The following is a 21,498-nucleotide window of genomic DNA, read 5'->3' as shown; positions in this document are numbered from 1 at the left end:
ACACCTCTCTTAAGGGAGGCAACCGGCGTTATCGGATAATGCAATAATAAACTTGTGTAGTGGTGCGAAATGTTTGCTCTTGTCGATACATCGAGGCAGAGCGAGAGAGAAGCGCCAACTTAAATTTCGCCGGCTGCACGCGCGCCCGTGTTGTATTATGGATTTGTTCTGCGCAGCCGAAACGACAAGGAGGTCGTCAAAACGCGCCGTTCGCTCAACCCTCTACTCTGTAATTCGGTCCAACCATAACCGTGATGAGGAGTTCCCGGAATAATGTGGAGAGTGCCGAATTTCTTTCCGACCCAGTAGATGATGAAATCGAATCCTTCCCTGCTGAGAGCTTTCTGCGGATTGGATTGGCTTGAAATTGAAAAGCGATCTGCAGAATGGATAAAATATCGAGAGTTGATGCCTAAAAAAAGTTTTTAATTAAAATTTTGTCCGTGCTGTAATGTAATCCACACTGCGGTGGTGAGAGGTTTCGTTTATTCAGTGGTTAATTAACTAAAATAAAAAAAAACGAATCAGCTAGGCACTTTTTACTTTTTTATTGTAATTGAATTTGAAAATGACTGATTGCCGCGGAGGGTTAATAATTTTGAATGGGATGGATTTTAAATTTTGTATTTTAACCAATTGTAATAAAATCGGAAATTTGTTTCAATGTTTAACACTTCTGCTGAAAATTTCGCAGATAGTGAATTACGTTGACTTCTAATTTATAATGAGCTTTCAATGAATGACCGGTTTTATTTTAAATTAAATATAAAAATGTGTAGTGTGGTTATCCGTATTTTGAGCATGAAATCATCAATATTTAAGCTCCTGAATAATATTGATAAAAAATTGTTTTAAATCAGAAGGATTACTTTTAAAAATAAAAAAGAGTTTGCAAGTCAAAAGTGATTTGAACGAATCAAATAATTTTATTTATTCGCAAACACATGGCGATGAGAAATGAAAAGAATGCCTTTTAAGCAAGTCTATAGCTTTTTGTATCATGACCATTTTCATGCAAAATCCTCAACTCCATCAGCGTAATACAAGTCCTTGGAGAGACAAATTTATTAACCCGAGCCAAGCAATTTCGTTCTCTCTGCAGGCACAACAAAAGTCTGCCTCTTCTTTCTCTCGGCACCGCAATAAATTCATTGTAGCGAGTCGCTTGTATATTTTTTGCTCGGAGCGAAATTTGCCGAGATTTAGCCGCGAGAGCACAACGTCTGCCGCAAAGACTCTCCTCGCTCGCGAAACAGCCATCAAGTGCGCCTTATTTATGCATAATATTTATATACATATGCATCTCCCCGGCACGAAAAACAAACACGGTGAGATCGATAGCATGCGAAATGCTCTCGCGCTTTGAAGCCGCTCTGCCCGCCACTCGGAGCGAAAGAGTGAGTGAATCACGCCCCGGCAAGAGGATTTCATTATTCAGACGCCAGACAAGCAACCCTCTCGTCACCCACCTCGCAAAATACCAAGCCAGAAAAAGGGAAAGATGGACGTGCGAGCGGCGTGTTTTGTCATTCCATCCCTTTCTCTTCGCCAGGACCTTCTTTCACGCGGGTCGCTCCGATTCATTACTAAAAATGTCAACTAAATTTATTTATTTATATTTTTTTTCTAACCAAGTTGAAACAATCATCTTTGTTTCATTACAATATAATAGTTGATTGTCTCTAGTAATTTAATTGAGGAATTAATGAAATATGATATTAATAAATTACATATTTTAAGTGGAAAGAATGGTAATTAAATAAATATTCAAAACAAAATTAAATCTTCCGTTTCCTAAATAATATTTTTACAGCCAGAAAAAATTGTTTGTTAGTGAACCCAAATAGTTTTTCTGACGTTTGACAAAATCTATCGGTATTTTTCTATGAAGAGAAAGACATTATAAAACAATTTAACTAATATAATTGCAATAATTAAATCCGAATAATAATAAATATATAAATTGAATTGATGATATAAAGCCTGCTTTTAGAAGTCCTGCAGCACCGCCACCGGATTTTCACACAAACAACGCGCCAATAACAATAATTCAGACGAGACGAGTCTCGCGCTCACCTGGGATTGCAGCACTCTTGCAAATTAAAATAATCCGATGCTTGTGTTTGTTTCGTTTTTTTTCCACGGCGTGGGCGCGCGGGCGTTGTGTTGTTAAACGCACTCGAGAGTTTGTTTGCAATTGATTTTTGCATTGCAGACGACAGGGTGGGCGAGTCGAGGGTGGGTGGGTGAGCGTTTGCCTGTCGGCCGGGCTGCTCTCCAGCAGGTACGCATTTGTTTGTGTGCTCATTTTTAACGGTCGTCGATAACACTCGTCATCTTGTGTTAAGCCCACAACGATAATCGACTTTTAAACTGTGTACATTACAAGCCTCTTTTTTTTAAATAATAATTTTTAATTTACACTTTTTACTTTTTTATGGATCTTAATTGTTGTAATGAGTTGTTGAAATGAAGATAATCCAATAATAAAATTTTAAATATCAGAATTTTGTCTATTTTTTAATACATTTTTTCATCTTGTTGAAATTTCAACTTGAAAATCTCACAATATTTTTTTCATTATTTTTTTTCTGTTTCTATAACACAAAAATAGCAGTAAATTTGATTGAGATGAAATCAATTTTTAAATATTAAAATTAAAATATGCATTATTTATTATTTAGTTTCAAGAAGTGTTTATTGGGTTCGATTATTTACGATGGCTTGTATGCGATAAATTTCTGGGAAATTTTGTTGCCGTCTAATAAAATATCACCAAACTTTAATCTGCAGCACTCTTGAACTCTTTTAAATTTTACGGATGCCAACGCACGCACAACCTTGGGCAAGCCCGATAAAGCGAAGCTGCCTCTAAATTTAGCAGCACTCTCGCTCGATGTTGTTTTGTACATAGTGTGTGTAGTATAATCACTGCCAAAACTCAGGTGTTTAACTTGAGCCGTGATAGATGGCCAATGAATAATTCATGCACTGCCGCATGTACCTCGGCTGCTCCACGTCCGCATCGCTTGTTCTGTCAACACCGGTACACATCACTTGATTTTCACAAAGTAAATGCACGCGAATGATTATTTAAAACGAGATGTTTTATTTAAAAAAAAAGCTGCATCGCTATCTGGAACAAGCCGTGTGTGATCATCTTGTTTTGAAAACAAACAAAACTCAAACAATGCAGCTTGGCGAATGTAAATATTTGCATATGAAGCTGAAATCATTATTCATTTCCACTGCACAAGCGGGCTTTTAAATCGTCGAGTGTCTCCAGCGGCGAGTTATCTTTCAGAAAGAAAAAAAAATACGATATATACCCTCTCATTTTCCCTTTCTGCGACAACTCCATGCAGAGTAATGAAATTTGAATAAAACCAAAGATAAAAACACTCCTGCTGAAAACAAATTCTGATATATTCGAGTTGCGCATATTTTTAAAGCGGAAATTAATTCTCCTGCAGTTTCAAATTAAGTATGCATCAAGTGAACGTTAAAGAATCACGTGGCGTGATTCCCATTATAATGAGAGAGCAGAGTGGCGCCGTAAAATTCGACCGAAATGAATTCAAATAGTGGTCCCTGCGCTGTTTGATCGGCAGCTCTTGATACACGTGCGTGCTGTATGTACTTGATACTCGCTCGGAATCAATATTCATCTAATTTCGAACCCCTCTGAAATAAATGCACACACGAATCTCCCTGCTGCTGAAGGCGGATTCAATCTAAATTTGCGGAGAGCAAGATTTGATGAGCATGCGCTGCCAATGGCCAAAGTGCATGAAATTTTATATTATTTTAAGAGTTTTGGTTTTTTATGTTCTATTTCTATGTTTATATATTGCAAAAATGGTAAGATATAGATAATTGTGCTCGAATAATTTAGCTGAAATTTAATTTTTATATTTATTTGTGGTACTAAATTTTAATAACTTCTTATTTCTTTCATGCATAGTTTTGTCACATTAAATTATCAATCAATAATTATATCATTTGAAGAGAATTTGATATCATGCACCTAAGAACTATCACAATTCATGAATTTAAAAACAAAAGCAAAGCAGAAAATCAATATTTTATTTGTTTTAAATTTAAAAATTTTTGATTCAGCTTATTGCATTATTATTTGTTCAGGCATTAGGTAGAGAGAGAATAATAATTATTTCTCAATAAACTTTTAAATTCAAAATCACATTCAGAATAATTGCGATCACAAAAAGGAAGGCAGGTGTAGCAGAAAGGAGAATTGGAATTCACGTCGCACCCTTTTTCTTTTTTTCTTGCTATTTCAATCACATCTCACCCCGACTTCTTCTCAAATCCCGGCGAGATCGTTTGCCAAAAGAAAATGCAAATTTGGAGTGCGGCCGTGGAAAAGTTTGCGTCGCCAACAAGTGGTTTCTGCTGCAATAAATTCACACGAGCGACGAGTGCGTGCGTGGCCCAAAAGTGTGAAAATTAAAGTTGCATGCGTGTATTCGTAAATCCTTGCTCGCAGTAATTGATCCACTTAATCGAAATGAAAACGGGGCATTTTGACGTGCAATCATCGCGACTCTCTGCCCCCAGAGATTGGCGGATTTGGAATGTCAAGCAGGTTTTGTCTGCGAAGAGCCACCCCATTATCAAAATTGATTTCTGCGGTTTCGTTGGTGCCACTGACACTCCAGCAAACCGACATTGTGTCATCGAGGGGTATAACAGGCTTTTGATTTGATGACACCAAATGCCACAAAAAGTGTCATTTGGTAAATAGGGGAAAATGTTTTCTCCGATAAACCTGGCACGGATTCCCAGCCGGCACTAATTTCCCAGGAGGGGCCGGCATTCATTAGGTTGAAGCAAATTCTCGATCGACACGCAAACCTTCTTCATTATTCGGCGCACGAGTCTTAATTACATCTACTTTTGCTTCCCAGTAATGCCCCGCAATTAGGCTACCTCTTTTTCTTTTAATTTGAGTGCAATCCGATGGGAGTCGTGCGTCCGCCACCACTTGAAAATGAGCCGCTTTTGTAATGGAGCGGCTTAATTTTTCATGCCGCCTTGCTAATTGCTTGGAGACCGTCTTTAATCAATGCCTTGCTCGAGTGCCATGAAATTAAATATCCCGGGAAATAGAATGGTAATTACAATTTATTCAAATTGCCAATGAATTTGCGTATGTGTAATAAAAGGGTATGACAAATAATGTATGGAAGCCTTTATTACAGGTTAAACGTAAAATACTAAAATTGTTTTGTTTTACAAATTCTATCATTTAGTAAAAATCTGATAACTCATAATTAGTTGTAAAATCTTAATATTGAATTAAGAATGAAATAATAAAATGTATCCCAAAATTGTTTGAAATGAATATTTTAATGCTTAATAAATTTCAAAATGGTTTAAAAATGAATTAACCTGTTTATATTAAAAACGAAATTTTCAAAATGCTGTGAACTTTATCCAAATTAGCATATTGAATTGAATCTAAAAAAAAAATAATGTCTTTCTATCTATATAATATTCTAATGTAGAGCAAATTGTTACATTTATATTATCATTATTTTTTAATTTCATTTGAAATATCCCTTCGAACCAAGCGATTTCTGTTCATTTAATTTCAGATTCAAACTCAAGTAATATCCGAGGTGTTGTTCGCGCTTCGCGTGATTGTTAGCACGCCCCTAGACATTGCTTGAAATTAAATCTCAAGGCAACTAAATCACTTTATCCTATCCCGGGGTGTTGTGAAATAAGATCCTTGAAAGTCGGAAAGTAGAGCCGCGGGGCACAGCAGAATTCTCCCACTCACAAAAGTTTTGCTATTCCCGCGACAAGTCTTCTCGGCAACATCTCATTTTAATGACTGAATGTTGAAGCACGACTATTCTTCTTTTCACAACGAGTGTGGTGGTTTAATGGCCGATGTTAAAATACAATCTCGACTTGAGCAGCTATTAAGCTATTTATGGCCCATTTCACCCTTGACGAAGAGGGCTTTAATTTACATTTTTTGCAAAATTTCGTTCGCCTCTAAAGATGAAATGGATTTTTTTCCTCTGAGAAAATTCTTTTGGCTGGAAAAAAAACATTAAAAAAGGCTCTGAAAAAGACACACAGACATAAACTTGAGCATTCGCGTCATGTTCCATTCTTTTGGGTGGAAAATGCGCTCCGAGGCTTTTCGCAGCTCGAGGGATGAAATTTGCGGAAACAAAAGAAAAGGGATTTCTGGGCAGCGAGCGGAGCAGTGATTCACTTTGCCAGTGAATGACCCGCGCGCACGCCGCTGGAATCCGCCGCAGGCACATCGATCCGCGCAAAACAACAAATCCATTCAGCATTCTTCTCGCTTATGCTTTCTGCGTGCGCCGAAAAGTGAGCCGGAAAACTTTCTTTGCTCGGTGCACATGAATAAATTGTCTCCTTGACACCGCCTGCAAATACACTGACTCAGTCCGTGCGAGCGAACAACTGTTAGAGGAAACACTCGGGTCGCCCACCAAAGATGGCTGCTGTTGATGCCGACTGGTGAAAAATTCACTCTTTCCGTCTATGTGTATATATATCACTGTGCAAACTCGCGCGCGCCTAACTTTGCCAAGAATGACACGTTCTAGTTTATTCAACGCACTGGCAAAGTCGTTAAGATATGAAGTGGTTGTGAACGCGGAGAGATACCAAGTTTTGAAAGTAGGCAACCTGCGAGGCAGCTTTGTTGGACATGTTGCCTGACAATGCAAAATTTTAATTTTTTGTTAATGTGCAGTAAAAAATTAATTAATATAGTACCTTGTGAAAAAAATTGAAAAGGATGACACCTAATAATTAATGAAAATATAAAATTAAAGAGAAGGGAAAGGAAAATATATTTTTATGTTTGTATAACAATTTATAAGATTAACATTAAACGAAAGCATAAAATATATAATTTATTCATGTAAATGTTCTTTATTTTTAAGTTCGAATTTTGAAACTTTAATTTCTTCTTAATCACTTAATTATGTAAGTTCAAATTCGAGTTTTACAATTTCTTATTGAAAGTGTGATAACACGGACTGTTTTTACAGAAAACCTTCCAATTTAGTATAAAATAACTACAAAATTATTTAAAAAACCGCCACAAAAGCAACATAATTTCTGATAAAGTTTTATTTTTAGCTTGATTTTTACTGAAAAAGAACCCTGATGAAATTCAAAATTTATAAAATAAAAATATAATGATAACAGATCAGTAATAAGAGTAATAAGATCAATGATAAAAACAGAAGGATTTTTTCATAGTTAGCAGCATTCAAAATGTTCACATTTGTCTCTCAATTAAATTTTTTTACTGTTATAAAATAAGAATTTATGAATTTTATTGAGCTTGTTTCCTTTATTCCACATTTTCTTATCAAATATTTGAAGCGTTCATATATGTACAAAGCTTTCAATCCTCTCCGCATTACCGATTACTGACTAATGCGTTTGACTTAGCAATTCAACTCGCTCTCCAGAATCCATTAGCGGGGGCGTGTTGCAAACAAGCTGCTGCAATCTCTGTTGTCAAACACGCCGCTGTGCACCTTTCGCAAGGCTTCATAATTAATACACGCACGTTACCCCAAAATTAAGCCGCCGCAAAATAAATTAATATTTTACTGACGTTTTGAGCGCGTTGCTGTGTTGTCGCTCCCCTCGGCGTCGGAGTTCAACAGCTAGGGGTGTGGAGGTATCGCGTTTCATCGTCATTACTCCACCGTGCGTGCGTGTGTGCGGCCTTTTCTCAGCCGCTCATTTCACCTTGTTTGTGTTGACCCTCTCGCCTCTTCTTCTTTTTTCAAAGCGACTTTGCCGGATTTGGGTCGCGTTTTCCTCTTTATTGCACAAGAAGAAGACAGAAAGGGCTGAGAAAAAGCAGAAAGTAGCCCAAGCGCTTGAGCTCTGATTGCAAGTACAGTCGAAGATCTTGCAAACCTTTTCGAGCCGTTTCGTTCACTCTAATATTTCTTCTGCTTCCACCGTTGAGCAAATAGTTTTTGCTAGCAGGGATTACGATCCTTGAATCTAACAATGGTGGAAGAAAGGCGGGGAAAAGAGCAGAGTTATCAATTTATATAAAAAAAAAGGAAAAATGCTCAATTATTAAACTTCTGCAAAAGGATTTCATTTTTTTCCATCCATTTAAACAGAAATTTAAGAAATCCAAGCGGCTTCAACATATCAAATAAACGTTTTTTTGCAAGTTTGTTTGCAAAATTTATAAATTTATGATGAATATCTTCAATAATTTTTATAAGACGTTTTTGCTCGAATAAACTTTCTTACAACAATAATAACTAATTTTAGCGATTATTGACAATTTTATGTCCTATTGTTGTACAGACTTGATTTGATTGTGCCAAAAAGGAATCCTTAATTGCTAAAGATATGAAAATTTATTAATATTACTGTTTATTTTACCAATTTTTCCTAGATATTTTACCCTTGAAAAATATGCAATTGGTCTTTTGTTACAAAAATAATTACAGAAATTTCAATGGACAAACTTTTGGTGTTTATAATTCCTGGAATTTTAAAGAAAAATTAGTAATTGTGTGTTGAAATTTGCAGAGTTTTCCTATTTTTCTAACCATTTATTTTAAAAGCAGACATTTTTCAATGGAATTGAAACAAGCTGCAAGAAAAGCAATATTCAATTTTTAACAGAAACCACTATTTATAACCGGAATGAAATTTTATCTAACCACTTGGAGATAAAATTTAATCTGCGCTGTATACAGAGCGAAATCGGCAAAGTTTGGCTCGAATATGAACGGGTGGTGGTGCCAAAAGTCAGACAAGGATGACTCTCGCCTGTCGCATTATTTGGCTGCTAATGAGGGAAAACAGGTCGGTGGGTCCATTGAGACGCGACTGCACGGGGAACAAGGCTGGCTGCTCGCTCGCCGAGTGAGTCAGAGTGAGAGAGAGAGCCCCAGTGAAGAGGCCGACCTCGCCCACGCCGCTATTGATTGCTAGCACCGCGTGTTCGCCGCCAGACTACTCTCTCCGCCGCTTCGGCTTTTACACTCTTTTTTTTGCGGCCCCATTGAGATGCAATTCGCCCGTCCGACCGACCATCTCACGAAAGTCGTTAATTTCCAGCAGACCAAATTCCCGCAGCTCCCCCTCAACCTCCAGAGCCGTTTTGTGCTTCTCTGGCCCAATTATTTCGCTCTCGCGACTCGCAGGTGCACACCGTGATGGGCGTGACGCTTCGCGCAGGAAAAACTGTCGGCGGATGCGACTTGCTTCTTGATGCTTTCCGCCCTCGGTCTCGAATCACGTGCGGCGGAAAATCTGATTTTCGCACCGTGGCACTTTTTTATACGCTGAAGTTTCAAAAGTTGTAAAAAGGTCACAGTTGCAACTTTGGGCCAATATTTTTCCTTGCTGATTGGGAGATAAATTTGTTTGTGGCTCAGTTTCACAATCTAAGCTATAATAATCTTTTTTTTAAACAATCTAAATTTTATTGTCTTGTGTGTACACATTGATTTACACAGAATTAATTAATTTTTAACTACAAAAAACTCTAAATTGAAGGGGGTGAACCAAAGACTAATTTTTCTGTGGGGGCGAATATTAAAAAATATCAATTCTCTTATGTTTTTACTTTCAATGACTTCATATTACATGTTAAACAGAAAGAAAAAAAGGGAAGAACCTTTATTAATTCATGAATTTCTTGTCAATAACTGATAAACTAATAATTTTGTTTCTTTTTGTTTCAGGTAAGTCATCCATTTTGAATTTCCTGAGTGGCAGTGCACTTGTTTTCGTAAGTTTATATCTTTGCTTGTAAATGCAGACTGTTTTACTGTAGAAATTTACCGCGTTGTAAATCAAGATAAAGACTAATTAGCAATTCAAGCACTATTTCCTTGTTTGTACTTGTTTTGCTGGGAAATGACTGGCATGCGGTTTTTCGTGGAAATCCACTTATCAGACTGAATCATAATGATGTGCGACAGGCAGATTCCAATCTAGAATAATTCGTGGCGCAGCACCTGTACAAAGAATCGAAAGCCAATAAACCGATCACTGGCGTGGGCACACAGAAAGCCATTAAATTGAAATTAATTCTCAGCGCCGCGCCGCTTTTCTATTATCCAAGCTCGGAAGTTGCTGATGGAGGGGCGATGGCCTCGATTCGCCAGCGACTAGATTAAAATTGCAGATTACAAGTGGCATGATAGGAAATTACTTGCTAGATTATATCATACAAATAAGTGCTTGAAAATAGCAAAGGTAAAAATTTTAAATTTACTTATATTGTTAGTCACAAAATTTATTGTTACAATGAATAAAAATTCTAATTGATTAAATTTTTAAATGATTTCAATTGAGACAACTGTTTGTATTTTTAATATTGGGCATTCTTTTATGAGGGAAAAATTCCAAAAATTAAAACACTATTTCTATTCATTACTTATATATTTATCCAATAATATGCCAAATCTTGACGCTAATAGTTCAATTAGCAAGAAAGCTTTCGTTTGTGTGATGCCAAGAGACCACTTTCGGATCTGAATACACACTCCACTCTCATTACCGTTTGCTTTGGAACGAAGAACAAAAACGTGGAAGATCCTCTGGCGGTGCGTAAGTGCGCGCGTCAACATTGTTATTGTCGAAGGAAACGGGAAAACGCGCGCTTGCCATTTTGGGCAACGTGTCTCTTTCTTGGGCTCGCTTTTAAAATCCTCAACAAGTGGCTTGTATGTATGTCAAGTAACACACAAGAGATCGGCCTGATAATAAAACCGACACATGAGGGCAATCTGGTAGGCGCACAGCGGCTGTGATTCAATTAAACGGCGATTCAATCGACCAAACGGCCTCCGACTGAAGATGCTGCCAGACTTCTTTGATCAGAAGTTCCTTGAAACACTAACAAGAAAGGCAGACTGAGAGACGAGCAGTCCTTCCTTTCAATTGTTTGATTGTGCGTGTGTGCGCACAGGAAATCGACAAACAAGGGAAATTCCCTTCCAAAGGATATTAGACTTGCGAAGCAATTGTCCTCAAACAATGTTCTTTGCTCGATAGCAACCAACAAACAACCGCTTTCCGATGAGATAATGGGAATCACTATGATTTTATTTATTTTTCAACGACCAAAATAAAAAGAATAAACAAGATTATTATTATTAAGGTTTTATATAAATTTTATTTTTATTCAAATACATAATTTCAGATGCATTGGATGAAAAACCAATAAATAATTTATTATTTTCTTAGAAAATTCAAAATCAATTTCTCTATTTCATGGAAAAAATATGTTGTTTCCGAAGAAAAAACATTATTTGAATATTGTTTAGAGTTTTAGCATTGCTTCAAAATATTTTACAATGTTCTAAATTATTATATAATTAATTTTGTTAATTAAGTAAAAATATTATTTCATTTTCACTCTATGAAATTGCCTATGCCTAATCTTTCATTTTTCTACAAATTCACGTTAGTCGCCACTTCGTAACGCAAGTGACGTATATTTAAGGTAATAAGTTGCTCGCAGCTGGGATGGAAAAACTGCGAAAACGAGTCACACTTTGCATAATGGAAGCAGACGGAGCGGAAAGAGATGTTATTAGCCTCGCTTGGAGAAACTTGCGCGCCACACAATGCTCCATTTGCGCTTGGCAAACGTCTATTTCAGCGCTAGACGTTAGTTTGCCTGCCTAAAGTGCTGATGTAGGATTGATTACGGCTCGGAAATGATCTTGCCGAGCCGGCCGTTTTGTCAAGTTTCGCACACACTTGATGTGCTGACGCGGTAGCTGAGAGAGGGAGCGAGACTGTTTGCCGAGAAGACGGGGGAGGCTTTTTGCACCTCGCTGCCTTTCTCGATCCGAGCGTTGCGGAATTTAATTTGATTGCAGTTCATCCGTCAATATCGCAGTTCCTCCGGCTGCAACGCTTTTTTCACCCGCCTGCGAATTTCATTCGATTTTCGCCTACCATCTTTCGCACTTTTCTCCCTCAACCGCCCGCCCGCTCACTTGCAAGGTGGCAATGGGTTCATTGGCGCTCCAAGTGGTGGCGCCTCGCGCCAGGCCAACGGCCCCATCGTGAGCACCGTCCGCAACCCCTCCATAGATGGCATCCCTATTTTTTTTAAACGGATTTCCAACAGTACAACATGCGGCGAAAGTTTTCATTTTTAACATGTGCCTCAATTCTATTTATGTATATTTTTTTTATTTGTAAAAAAATTCAAACATTAAAAAGATTTTTAGTTAATTTAAATTGTTAAAATTTACGTACAAAATTCAAATTTAAAAAATAAAATTAGTAAAGTTTCTTTTCTTCCCTAAAAAATGTAATTTTTTCCTCTTCAAAACTTCATTGCCTCATTAAAGATATCAAATATTATCAAATTTACAACTTTCGAAGGCCTAGTTTGAGAATAGCTTGTTGTGAGTTGAGATGAGATTGTTGAAATGAGATTTATACAGAGTACATTATCTATTTTACTAGTAATAATAAAGGTAAATAATAATATAAAGGATATTGTTTGAAATACTTCTTTAGAATTTTTATGAAATTTAAAAAAAAAACTGGCATTTATAATTCATAAACAAATTTCATGATATTTTAAGTATATTTTCCAACTGTTACATATTATTTTACATTTTAAAAATAATCAATTGTTGGGAAGGTACATTGATTTGTTGGAAAAAACAGAACCAATACTAGCAATAACTTTGCTGAAACTTTTGAGATAAATAACCCAACGGGCTGCAGTAAAACTAAAGTTCCTTTTTTTTCATTTTTAGTTATATAACAAGTTTTCAGCAACCTTCGTCATTAAAATAGCATTAAACTTCAAGTGTAATAGTCGGATCTGAGATCACCTCGCAAATGAACCTTTTTCTTGCATAACACGCATAGTCGTTCCAGTACAAGTTGTCCCAGAAGTGATGAAGACAGTGCTCTACATTGAAGTAATTGTCGGGCTTTAGGCGCGGGCCATAATTTGTGAAGGGGCCAATCAATGCCCCAGTTGTGGCCCAGTAGAAGGTGTCCTCGATGCCCAAATCAGTGCCACTTATCCACACATAGCTATTCATGCCGGATCGCTCTGCTCAAAATCCGAAACTTTGTCACAACAGTGAAATATTTTAAAGGATAGATTTCTTACTGATCACAGTGACAACGTCTGCGTCCTTCTCAGGAGTGTCTGGCGTGACTAACTGCATGCCCAGCCGCTCGCAAATGTCCATCGCCTCAAACCAAGTCACCTTTTTGACAGGTGAAAAATTACATTTTTTAATGTCACAAGATGATCTAAAAGTACCGTTTGGTTGCTGAGGAGGTACGAGCCCGTTGAAAGGGTAATCAGTCGATTGGAAAGAAAATCTGGCATGGATCGCCGACCTAATGGTCTCCTGCCAGTCAACGGCTGTATATTAATAATGAAGGGAACGTTAAGGTACGTTAAGGTATAAATTAATTTTTGGTCGTAAAACTCGTACTTGAACTACTCTTTGTTCTGGGTTTTTGGTGTACGCAGACAGAGATGGTTCAACAGCCAATGCCAGCAGCATAAACACCTCAAGAAATTTAAAACGCTGCATGGCTTCAATTAGGCATCCTAAGAAAGAAATCTTAAAATGAACAAATTATATAATTAACAATATGAGGCAAAAATTCGTTAAAGTCACTCAATCTTTCAGACTTTAATGTGTTTATTGATAAAAAATTGGATCTCTGTCTCTCATACAGAAACAAATAAACAATAGGGGTATTTAGTAGTAATTAACAAGCAAGTAGTGCGACTCAATTTTTCAATTGAAAATGTAGCTATTTAAATAATCAGATTTCTTCAGGCGCGGAGCTTACCAATCAGGCTGGTGAGATGTGCTGGGAATTTATGCGTATCTTGAGCCGTGGCTTTTTATATAAGCACAGGAGCAAAGCCACATAAACCATATTCATAATTAGCATAATCACATTGGTTTTCAATTAAGAAAAATTTTATCAGAGGTGCCTGTGGTATTTGACCGCTATAATGCCACATGCCGCTAATAAACAAAAGTGTTTTTATTTACTTTTTAATCTTGCTATGTGGTACACCAATAAACTTGAGTTTCAGCTAATGCAATCTTGCACGATTTTAATTTCTAATTACAATTCAATTAATGCCAGAATTCGTCAAAAATTTCAACCGTCATAGTTAGTTCCTTTACTATAATAATTTTATAATGGTATGTCATATTTATGCAAACTAAAAAGTAAAAATGGGAAGAGAAGGGAAAGAGACGGTGCTCCATCTTGCAACAGATGTAAACATGGCGCATGAAAATGTTGCAAATTAATGAAATTCCCTCGCACATGGCTGCGAGTGGGTTGGCAGAAGAATGCGTGCCGCATAAAAAATGCAGGGCACAGCAAAAAGCAGGGTGAGGAGTGAGAGATAAAAAGCAGAAAGAGTTGCTGCGGCTCGCTGCCTTTATTGATTTTATAATTACTCTTTTGACGACAGCGATGTAGGAAGGAAGGAAGGAGGCCGGCTGGCAGATCGAATGTTTAGAGTAACACATTGTGTTGCATTCAGATGGATGACATTCATAACCAATTTTGTTGATATGCAAATATTTTGCATAATTTATTAAGAAACAATAAGGATGCAAAATTAAAATTTAAATAAAAATCAACGAAAGACACAAAATAAATAAACTATAAATTTATGGGTCAAAATGCCATCCATTCTAGCATGAAATTTCTAAAATTTGTTCTTGCTGCTGTGACCACCAGTGTGAAAATAAAATAAAAACCTTCGGGGTGTCCAAATGCAAAACAGACGCGGCCGACCCAGAGCAAAAGTTAAGTTTCAAAGCAAGCATCGGGACGGAAAAAGCGTTTCGCACGCATTGGCGCGGAATCTAACCCGCACACCGCCGGACTCGTGTTTATTTTCCTGTGTGCGCTGACCTTTGTTGCGAAATTTCCAGCCGAGAGTGCTGCCTGTGTAATGGGCCTCGCAAAACTTTTATGTAATATTTCTCGCGTGCGGATTAAAAGTCACTGTCGTAATGCATGCTCGGAGTCTCTGCTGCTCGTCTGTCGGTCACGTGCAAAATTTCAAATCCCTCGGGCGCTATTGCGGCTCATTTGATAGTTGGCTCACGTTTGTGCAGTTGATGATCCTCCCTTTCCGACGGGCCCGGTCACACCTGCCTACTTATTTTTCCACCTCAATCGCCGCTGCCAATTCCTATGACGGCCGCACATCCAGACAGTTTATCATCCAATTAAGAGACAAGACGACTTCATTAAGAGTTTCCTGAAAAAAATCCTTCCAGGTGTAAAAATCTCCAGGGTGATAAAACAGAGGCGTGATTGAAATTCCGAATGGAAGTCCTTGCTAATCTCGCGACTTTCCTCTTAATTGACAAATTCGCTCCACTCAACCTTAATTCCTCCAGAGATAGGCTGGGCGGCGCTGAGTAATGAGACTTCTTCGCTCCAACGCTTGAAAATCAATAAGGGCCGTTGTGTTTGGGATGAAAATGATTGAATCTCCTTTACATCGCTGCCTGTCTTCGAGTTGATTCAACCTCTTAGCAAAATAATGCGTTTTCTTCTCCGCCGGGGAAAAATAATATCGAAAAAAAGACGTGGGAAATAAATGGCCTGTTTTCTCCTTCATTCTAAAAAGCTTCTCTCATCGAAGAAGAAAAAGAAGGTCTTTTATCAATCAGCACACGGAAATCGGCGTGCAACTTGGTGGCAGTTAAATATGTTGCCGGTCTTTCTTTTCCACTTTTATCAAGATGTGCGTTTTTTCGCCCCTACTTGGCAACTTGGCTGCGAGACAATGGCTCCGTTAATGAACGCTATCCAAGCAATCGCGAGCCACATTGTAGGTGACAGTCTAATTTAAAACGCACTGGTCTTGCTCTTATAATTTCGAGGGGCCTTAATTTCGTACTTGAGGGAACTAAACGTTTGGCTGAACGTCGCCAAGTGACAGAAACAGAGTCGTTATTCGCAAGATTATTCTGGAGAGCGAGCTGAAAGAAAGATTTTCACAGAAAATGTGGGCATCTTCTGAAATTCAAATTTTTATGAGACAAGTGAGATAGAAGTGTTGAGAAAATTAAAAACAATTTTACTTTTCAATTATTACTTTTAAATCATAGTTCAGTTAATTAGTAAAAACTATAAAGTGACTAGTAATTTGTAAAGATATTGTGCTTTACACCATTTCAGGCTTCAAGTTCTCAAATTATCCTCATTGTAAAATTTAAAAATCATTCAGAAACGGTGTTTGCAGCGATACAGAAATTTCCCCGCTGTCGCGCATGAATTGCATTCCAAGCAAGCGTGCCTTATGCGCGCCGACGAAGTAGAAGAAGCAGAAAAGCAATCAATCGATGGATTGGAGCCGCGAAGGGAAAGAGTGACTGCTTTGCTGCTCGTTTTGCAGCCAGAGCAGCGCGATCCAGTTTCAAACCGCCGTTAAAATCGAGCTGACGCGCGTGTTTATTTGTGCCGAGGCGTACATATATTCTCGGTAGAACAATAAAAGCGCGAGACAAAAGGAGCACATAAAGCCAGCGGGGGAGAAGAATGGCGAGAGCCGCGGGAAGAAAGAAAGTGCAAGCAGAATTTGTGCTCAGGAAAGTCTTCGTTCGTTTTGCTGATGTGCGTGAGATAAATCGGATAACCACATACAGAATTTCAGTCCGTATAGGAGGAGGTTCCTGTCGTTTTATTTTTTAAAATTTTTTTATTATTATTTTTTAGGAAAAAATTTATGGGTGAAGCATTGAATTTGAGAAACCGTATTTTATTTATTTTTTTTTTTTTGCCTGCGATCAACAGGTACTATTTCATTAAATTAATATTTAGTGATTTCTGCGCTGTCAGAAAATGTTGTTAAGCAAATAAATCCAATTTCAGGAAAAAATTAACGACAAATCAAATATTCCCGACGCAGCACCGTTCGTTGCTGAAAGTCTCGTCTGCGCCCAAATCAATTACCTCCCAAAATTCAACGCGAGAGTGCCGAAATTAAATTAGAAATCGCTCGCTGTCGTCGCCCACCATTGATTTATTCTCTGGCGTCAAAAATGACTAAAGGCTGCGAAAAGTGCGTTAATCGAAATATACGACGGTGCTCTCTAAAGGGGCGCCTATGCATTATTTAGACCTTTGTGTGATTAATGAGCGGCAGGTCGGTCGGCCATCCATCTTTGCCCACTTGATGAGCGTCCATCTTGTTCCGGCCATGCATAATCAATGCCGCTGCAGCTAATTAAGCAGCCCAGGAGTGCATTTTTGCCCTGAACCGTCCGACCCGCATCGATCCCTCGCTGGCAGCTCGATTCTGCTCCAATTGCTATCGCATATTCTGTGCCTGCCTAACGAAAAGGAGGCGTGATTTATAGTGCAACGTTTGAGACCTCGCGTTTCCCAACGTGAAAAATGGGATGCGTTCTTGGGACAGAAAAGTGCTATTTCGGCGATACTTGCGCTGAAAAATGACCCGGCGCGGTCAGAAAAGAAAGTCGAACCAGAGAAAACACTTAAGCCCAGGTTACCCAAAAATGAAAATACTGTGCTCAAAAATATATGAAAAATATCAGGAGAAAGTTTATAAGGAGAAACTAGCTAGAGGTATAGACTATAAAGTAAGAAAAGTATTGCAGTTTTGCGTTGATTGATAAAATTAAACTTGCCAATATTGTAGAATTTCCACATTACTGAAGTGTTAAACGTTTGAATTTATTTAATTCTTAAAATGAAATCTGCCAGAAAAAGAAGAACAAAATCTTCAACATAATTGAAAAATTTGTTCCTTTTTTCTGTTAACCCAATTATTTGTTAATTTCCAAGAATAATATATTTTCAAATATAATTGAATCAAAATTGCTGAAAAGTTTTTCGTCTGAAAGAGGAAAAGTTTAAACAGGCTATTTTTAAGAACTAAATAAATTTGATATAATATTTAAAAATCGAAGTATATTTATAACCCTTTATTTTAGGTATAATAATTAAAGCAAAAATTATTCACAATTTTAGACATAACGTTAACGTCAACCCAAGGGAAAAGTGAAAAGTGACTTTGGCAACAAAAAGTGTCCTAACGTGAAGCATCACTGCTGTGGCGCAGCGCGTAGCAAACATGGCGATATCCGCGAAACTGTCTGCGACACCTGTTTCCCCAGAGGCAGGTTTCCCATTCGCGAACAATGCCTCGTTCGCTTCATTCATTGGGGCAAAAAAGCACTACATCAATCAAGAGCCGCGCACCAACAAAAGGAAGTCCTGCTCGTTCGCCTCCTCGCGGGTCTGGAGCTGAATAGGCCAGCATTTTGTCTCTGCGCAGCACTGGCAGGCTTTTTGCCCAACTGCCGAGTCGGGCATGTTGCATACCCACCAATCGAATGCTAATTGCGATCCGCTCTCGCTGCCCGCTGGCTCATAAAAGGCAATCTGTTTGCAACCAATATCGGCTGCGGTTGTTCTTGTGTGCGTTTAATTATACGCTTCTCTCTGCAGCGGTTCAATTATTCAGTGACCTCCTAGCTCTTTTGTGCCCTTTCAGACCTGTTAATTGGCTCGTGAGTCAAAGTTTTCGCCAACTTTGCTCAACGCCTTTTTTCTTTCTTTGCCCAAACGACTCGTTTGAAAAAGAAGCTGCATAATTGATCGAAATGTAAAGTTCCCGACTGCCTGTCGTTTGTAAATTGAATGCAATTGACGCGCTCGTGCGCGTAAGATCGATCTTTTCAACACTAGATTGCGTGTCCTAAAAGACTGAGTGCTTTTTTCTCATATTGAATACACAAATAGAATCTGACTGAGATTCAAGAGCCACTCGTGAACATTTGTCAACTCTACGGGTCGATCAATATAAAAGGATTATACTGGAATCTGGAATACAACATCTTAAATTCTGTCTAATTATTAAAAATATTATATAAGATGTTAGCAAGTTAACTTTGGAAATTAAAGATTCACCTCAAATTTGTTTCTTTATTAAAAACAATTGAAGTTTTATTTACGAAGTAAGAATATTAATGACAATTTTTAACTGAAGATATGATTCAAAAAGAAATTTAGTTGGACATAATCACATAAAAAAAAAATGTCGATAATTTTTTAATTGTTGATTTATAGCAGTTGATATTGTAAAAATAAATAGCAAAGCTCATGCAGAATTTTTAAGATAAAAACGCTGATATATATTATTATGAAGCGAATAATTTTTTTCAGTTAGCAAATAGACTTCTGTTTACATTCAATACCGAATCTAAATTTTCCTTTTTTTGTAAATCATCATGAATTCACATCGAAATACATTTTCCTCCTCTGCTGATCAAACAACTTTTTACAAGCAGAGTTCTGTTAGCAAAAGAAAATACAGTTTGTGCGTTTGTTCCATTTGTATGATAAACAGTCCGCTCTCAACTTGTAGATTTGCACACGCACACACCAAAAATGCAACACATGTCTGGCGTGCGTATCTCATGCATGTATGCAGGCGCAAGATAAACCGCCTCCGCTGCCTCTTCTTCAAATACATTATTCCGCTCTGGCCCGCCGCTTTAATATTTTAGCCAAAATTTATAACTCGTCCATCCTGCGCGCGCCCCTTCCGCTTCCAAAATTTCCACTTTCAAAACGTTGCGAATAAATTGTAAACCGGATAGGTGGAAGCAATTCGTTCGGACGGACGCTGATTGATTTTTTTACTCTTGGAAATAATTGGTTTCTCGATTGGCCGACGCAAGTATCGCCTTTCTGTTTTATCAGCTCTCACGGTGAATTTGATGGGCTCGGGTGTAAATTGCGAGCGAGCTAATGTGGTGTTATTTGTACTGAGCTGTCAGGCGGGCGAGCAGTTTGCTTTCTGCCGCTGTGTAAAGTTGATCTGATTAGCTTTTTGGTGGGAAGCAGCCTGCCGAATCCATACACCCTCGACCACACCTCGGGCCGCACGCACCAAATGGCCGAGGCCAATATACACACAGAGATAGAACATAGCCCGGCCGCTTTGAGCACTTTGCCAGCGAGCGCAGCCACTCCTCTCCGATTGGTTTTGAATTTTGTTAAGTGCCGACGACTTGCATGAATCAGCCCGTTAAATATTTGCCCTCGCACTCGCATTATACACTGATGTAGATTCGCCGCGTTTCAGGACCCGTGCAGAATGAAATGCGCGTTTGAACTGTTAATCCCCCTCAGTTGAAGCTACCCTTCTTAATTAGAACGATCAATACTGGATTTACTGTTTCGAATTTTGCTGTAAAATTTAATTTCAATAAAATTTTATTATTTGTTTCAAAGTCTCGGTAAAATTCAAAATTGAAAACAAAAATATATAAATTTAACTAAAACTCACATCAAACCATTATACTTTTAAATCACTTTTTTCATCACTATTTTATTTTTGGATTTCATTCACCGAGCTTCCCAATTACCACTTTTTCCCTCTATCTCTTCCTCTTCAAATTTTTTCCTTCTTGGTTCACTCTCTTGACTGCCCACGGCTCATGGCGAATTGGTCAAGAAGCCGTCGAGTGCCGCTCCGTGGCTCGGCCTCCATCTTTATAATTAGTTGTTCGAAGGATTCCTTTCATTCCTCGGGCCCCCATTCTTCGCCCACTGCACGATAATAGAATAAGGCAGGCGTATAAATTTGATAATAGAGACATTGGATTGCAAATTACGCAGCCAAGTTCGTTCTCTCCCGAGCGGTTGGTCGTGCGGGAGGGACCCTTTGCCTTTCAACGCCGGCCTGTCGACTCTGAGGAATTGTGTTTACGTCCATCTCTCGCTCACCATTATTGTGAGAACATAATATTTGCCATATTTGCATTCACTGAAGCATGAGGAAACCTGTCTTCTCTTACACGCACCGTTTTGAGGTCAGTTATGTTTGCTGTACCCTTTGTTTGCTGAAAATCGGAGAGAAGGACATGCTGACCATTTGTATGTTCAAAAAGGGGAACCTCATAATTGGTAATTAAATTTTATTATATTTATTAATAAGATCAAGTTTTTTAAAATACACAGAAAAGCCATTATCAATTTTGATGTTATTTGATTCCTTTAATAAAAATAAAATGACTAGCGGAGGGAACTATGATCCAATAAATTTATCTAAAATTTAGTACTTTACAGATATTTTTAAAATGTTTGAATTGAATTCAAAATAAAATGCATTGTTAAATAATATTCTAATATTTTAAATGATTGTTATTATATTTTCCATCAATAAAAGAATATAATATAATTTTTCTGTTCGATAAATTTGATTTTGTTTATCCATTAAAAAAAAATCGCAAATTCCAGTTGCCAATTTTTTATTTTGGCCAGTAATATGCACATATTTCGATAAAGCCAGATTTCTGATTTTTTTTCGGTTCTCATTTTCATCTGGCTGCCCGAAGCAAGATTGACACTCTACAGAAAAACTGATTTGGGGAAAATATAATCCGCAGGGGCGAGTATTGCACG

At 37.9% G+C, this 21,498-nt stretch overlaps 2 protein-coding genes across 2 annotated transcripts in view; one reads left to right on the top strand and one right to left on the bottom strand.

The window, feature by feature from the left end:
• Positions 1 to 21,498, top strand: part of LOC132203635 (homer protein homolog 2) — a 98,705-nt gene that overhangs the window by 12,038 nt on the left and 65,169 nt on the right. The window lies entirely within an intron of this gene.
• LOC132203278 (C-type lectin 37Da-like) lies at positions 12,457 to 13,896 on the bottom strand. Its single transcript, XM_059630935.1, has 5 exons — positions 13,867 to 13,896; positions 13,500 to 13,618; positions 13,322 to 13,426; positions 13,166 to 13,265; positions 12,457 to 13,105 (listed from the first exon to the last, which is right to left on the bottom strand). The coding sequence occupies exons 2-5, from the start codon at positions 13,599 to 13,601 to the stop codon at positions 12,843 to 12,845; spliced, it is 570 nt and encodes a 189-aa protein (XP_059486918.1). The 5' UTR covers positions 13,602 to 13,618; positions 13,867 to 13,896; the 3' UTR covers positions 12,457 to 12,842.

The sequence above is a fragment of the Neocloeon triangulifer genome, unplaced genomic scaffold, assembly GCF_031216515.1.
Source record: "Neocloeon triangulifer isolate White Clay Creek 2 clone unplaced genomic scaffold, ASM3121651v1 ptg000017l, whole genome shotgun sequence".
NCBI classification, from domain to species: Eukaryota; Metazoa; Arthropoda; class Insecta; order Ephemeroptera; family Baetidae; genus Neocloeon; species Neocloeon triangulifer.
Note: the sequence above shows the minus strand (reverse complement) of the source record. Positions and strands in the feature narration are given on the sequence as shown.

What these genes read in the sequence shown, in the direction of transcription:
- LOC132203278 (XM_059630935.1), bottom strand. Translation starts at nt 13,601, where the DNA reads ATGCAGCGTTTTAAATTTCTTGAGGTGTTTATGCTGCTGGCATTGGCT. An exon ending in CAGAACAAAGAGTAGTTCAA is followed by an intron (nt 13,427 to 13,499) that starts GTACGAGTTTTA and finishes ATTAATATACAG; the next exon opens with CCGTTGACTGGCAGGAGACC. An exon ending in AGACGTTGTCACTGTGATCA is followed by an intron (nt 13,106 to 13,165) that starts GTAAGAAATCTA and finishes GATTTTGAGCAG; the next exon opens with AGCGATCCGGCATGAATAGC.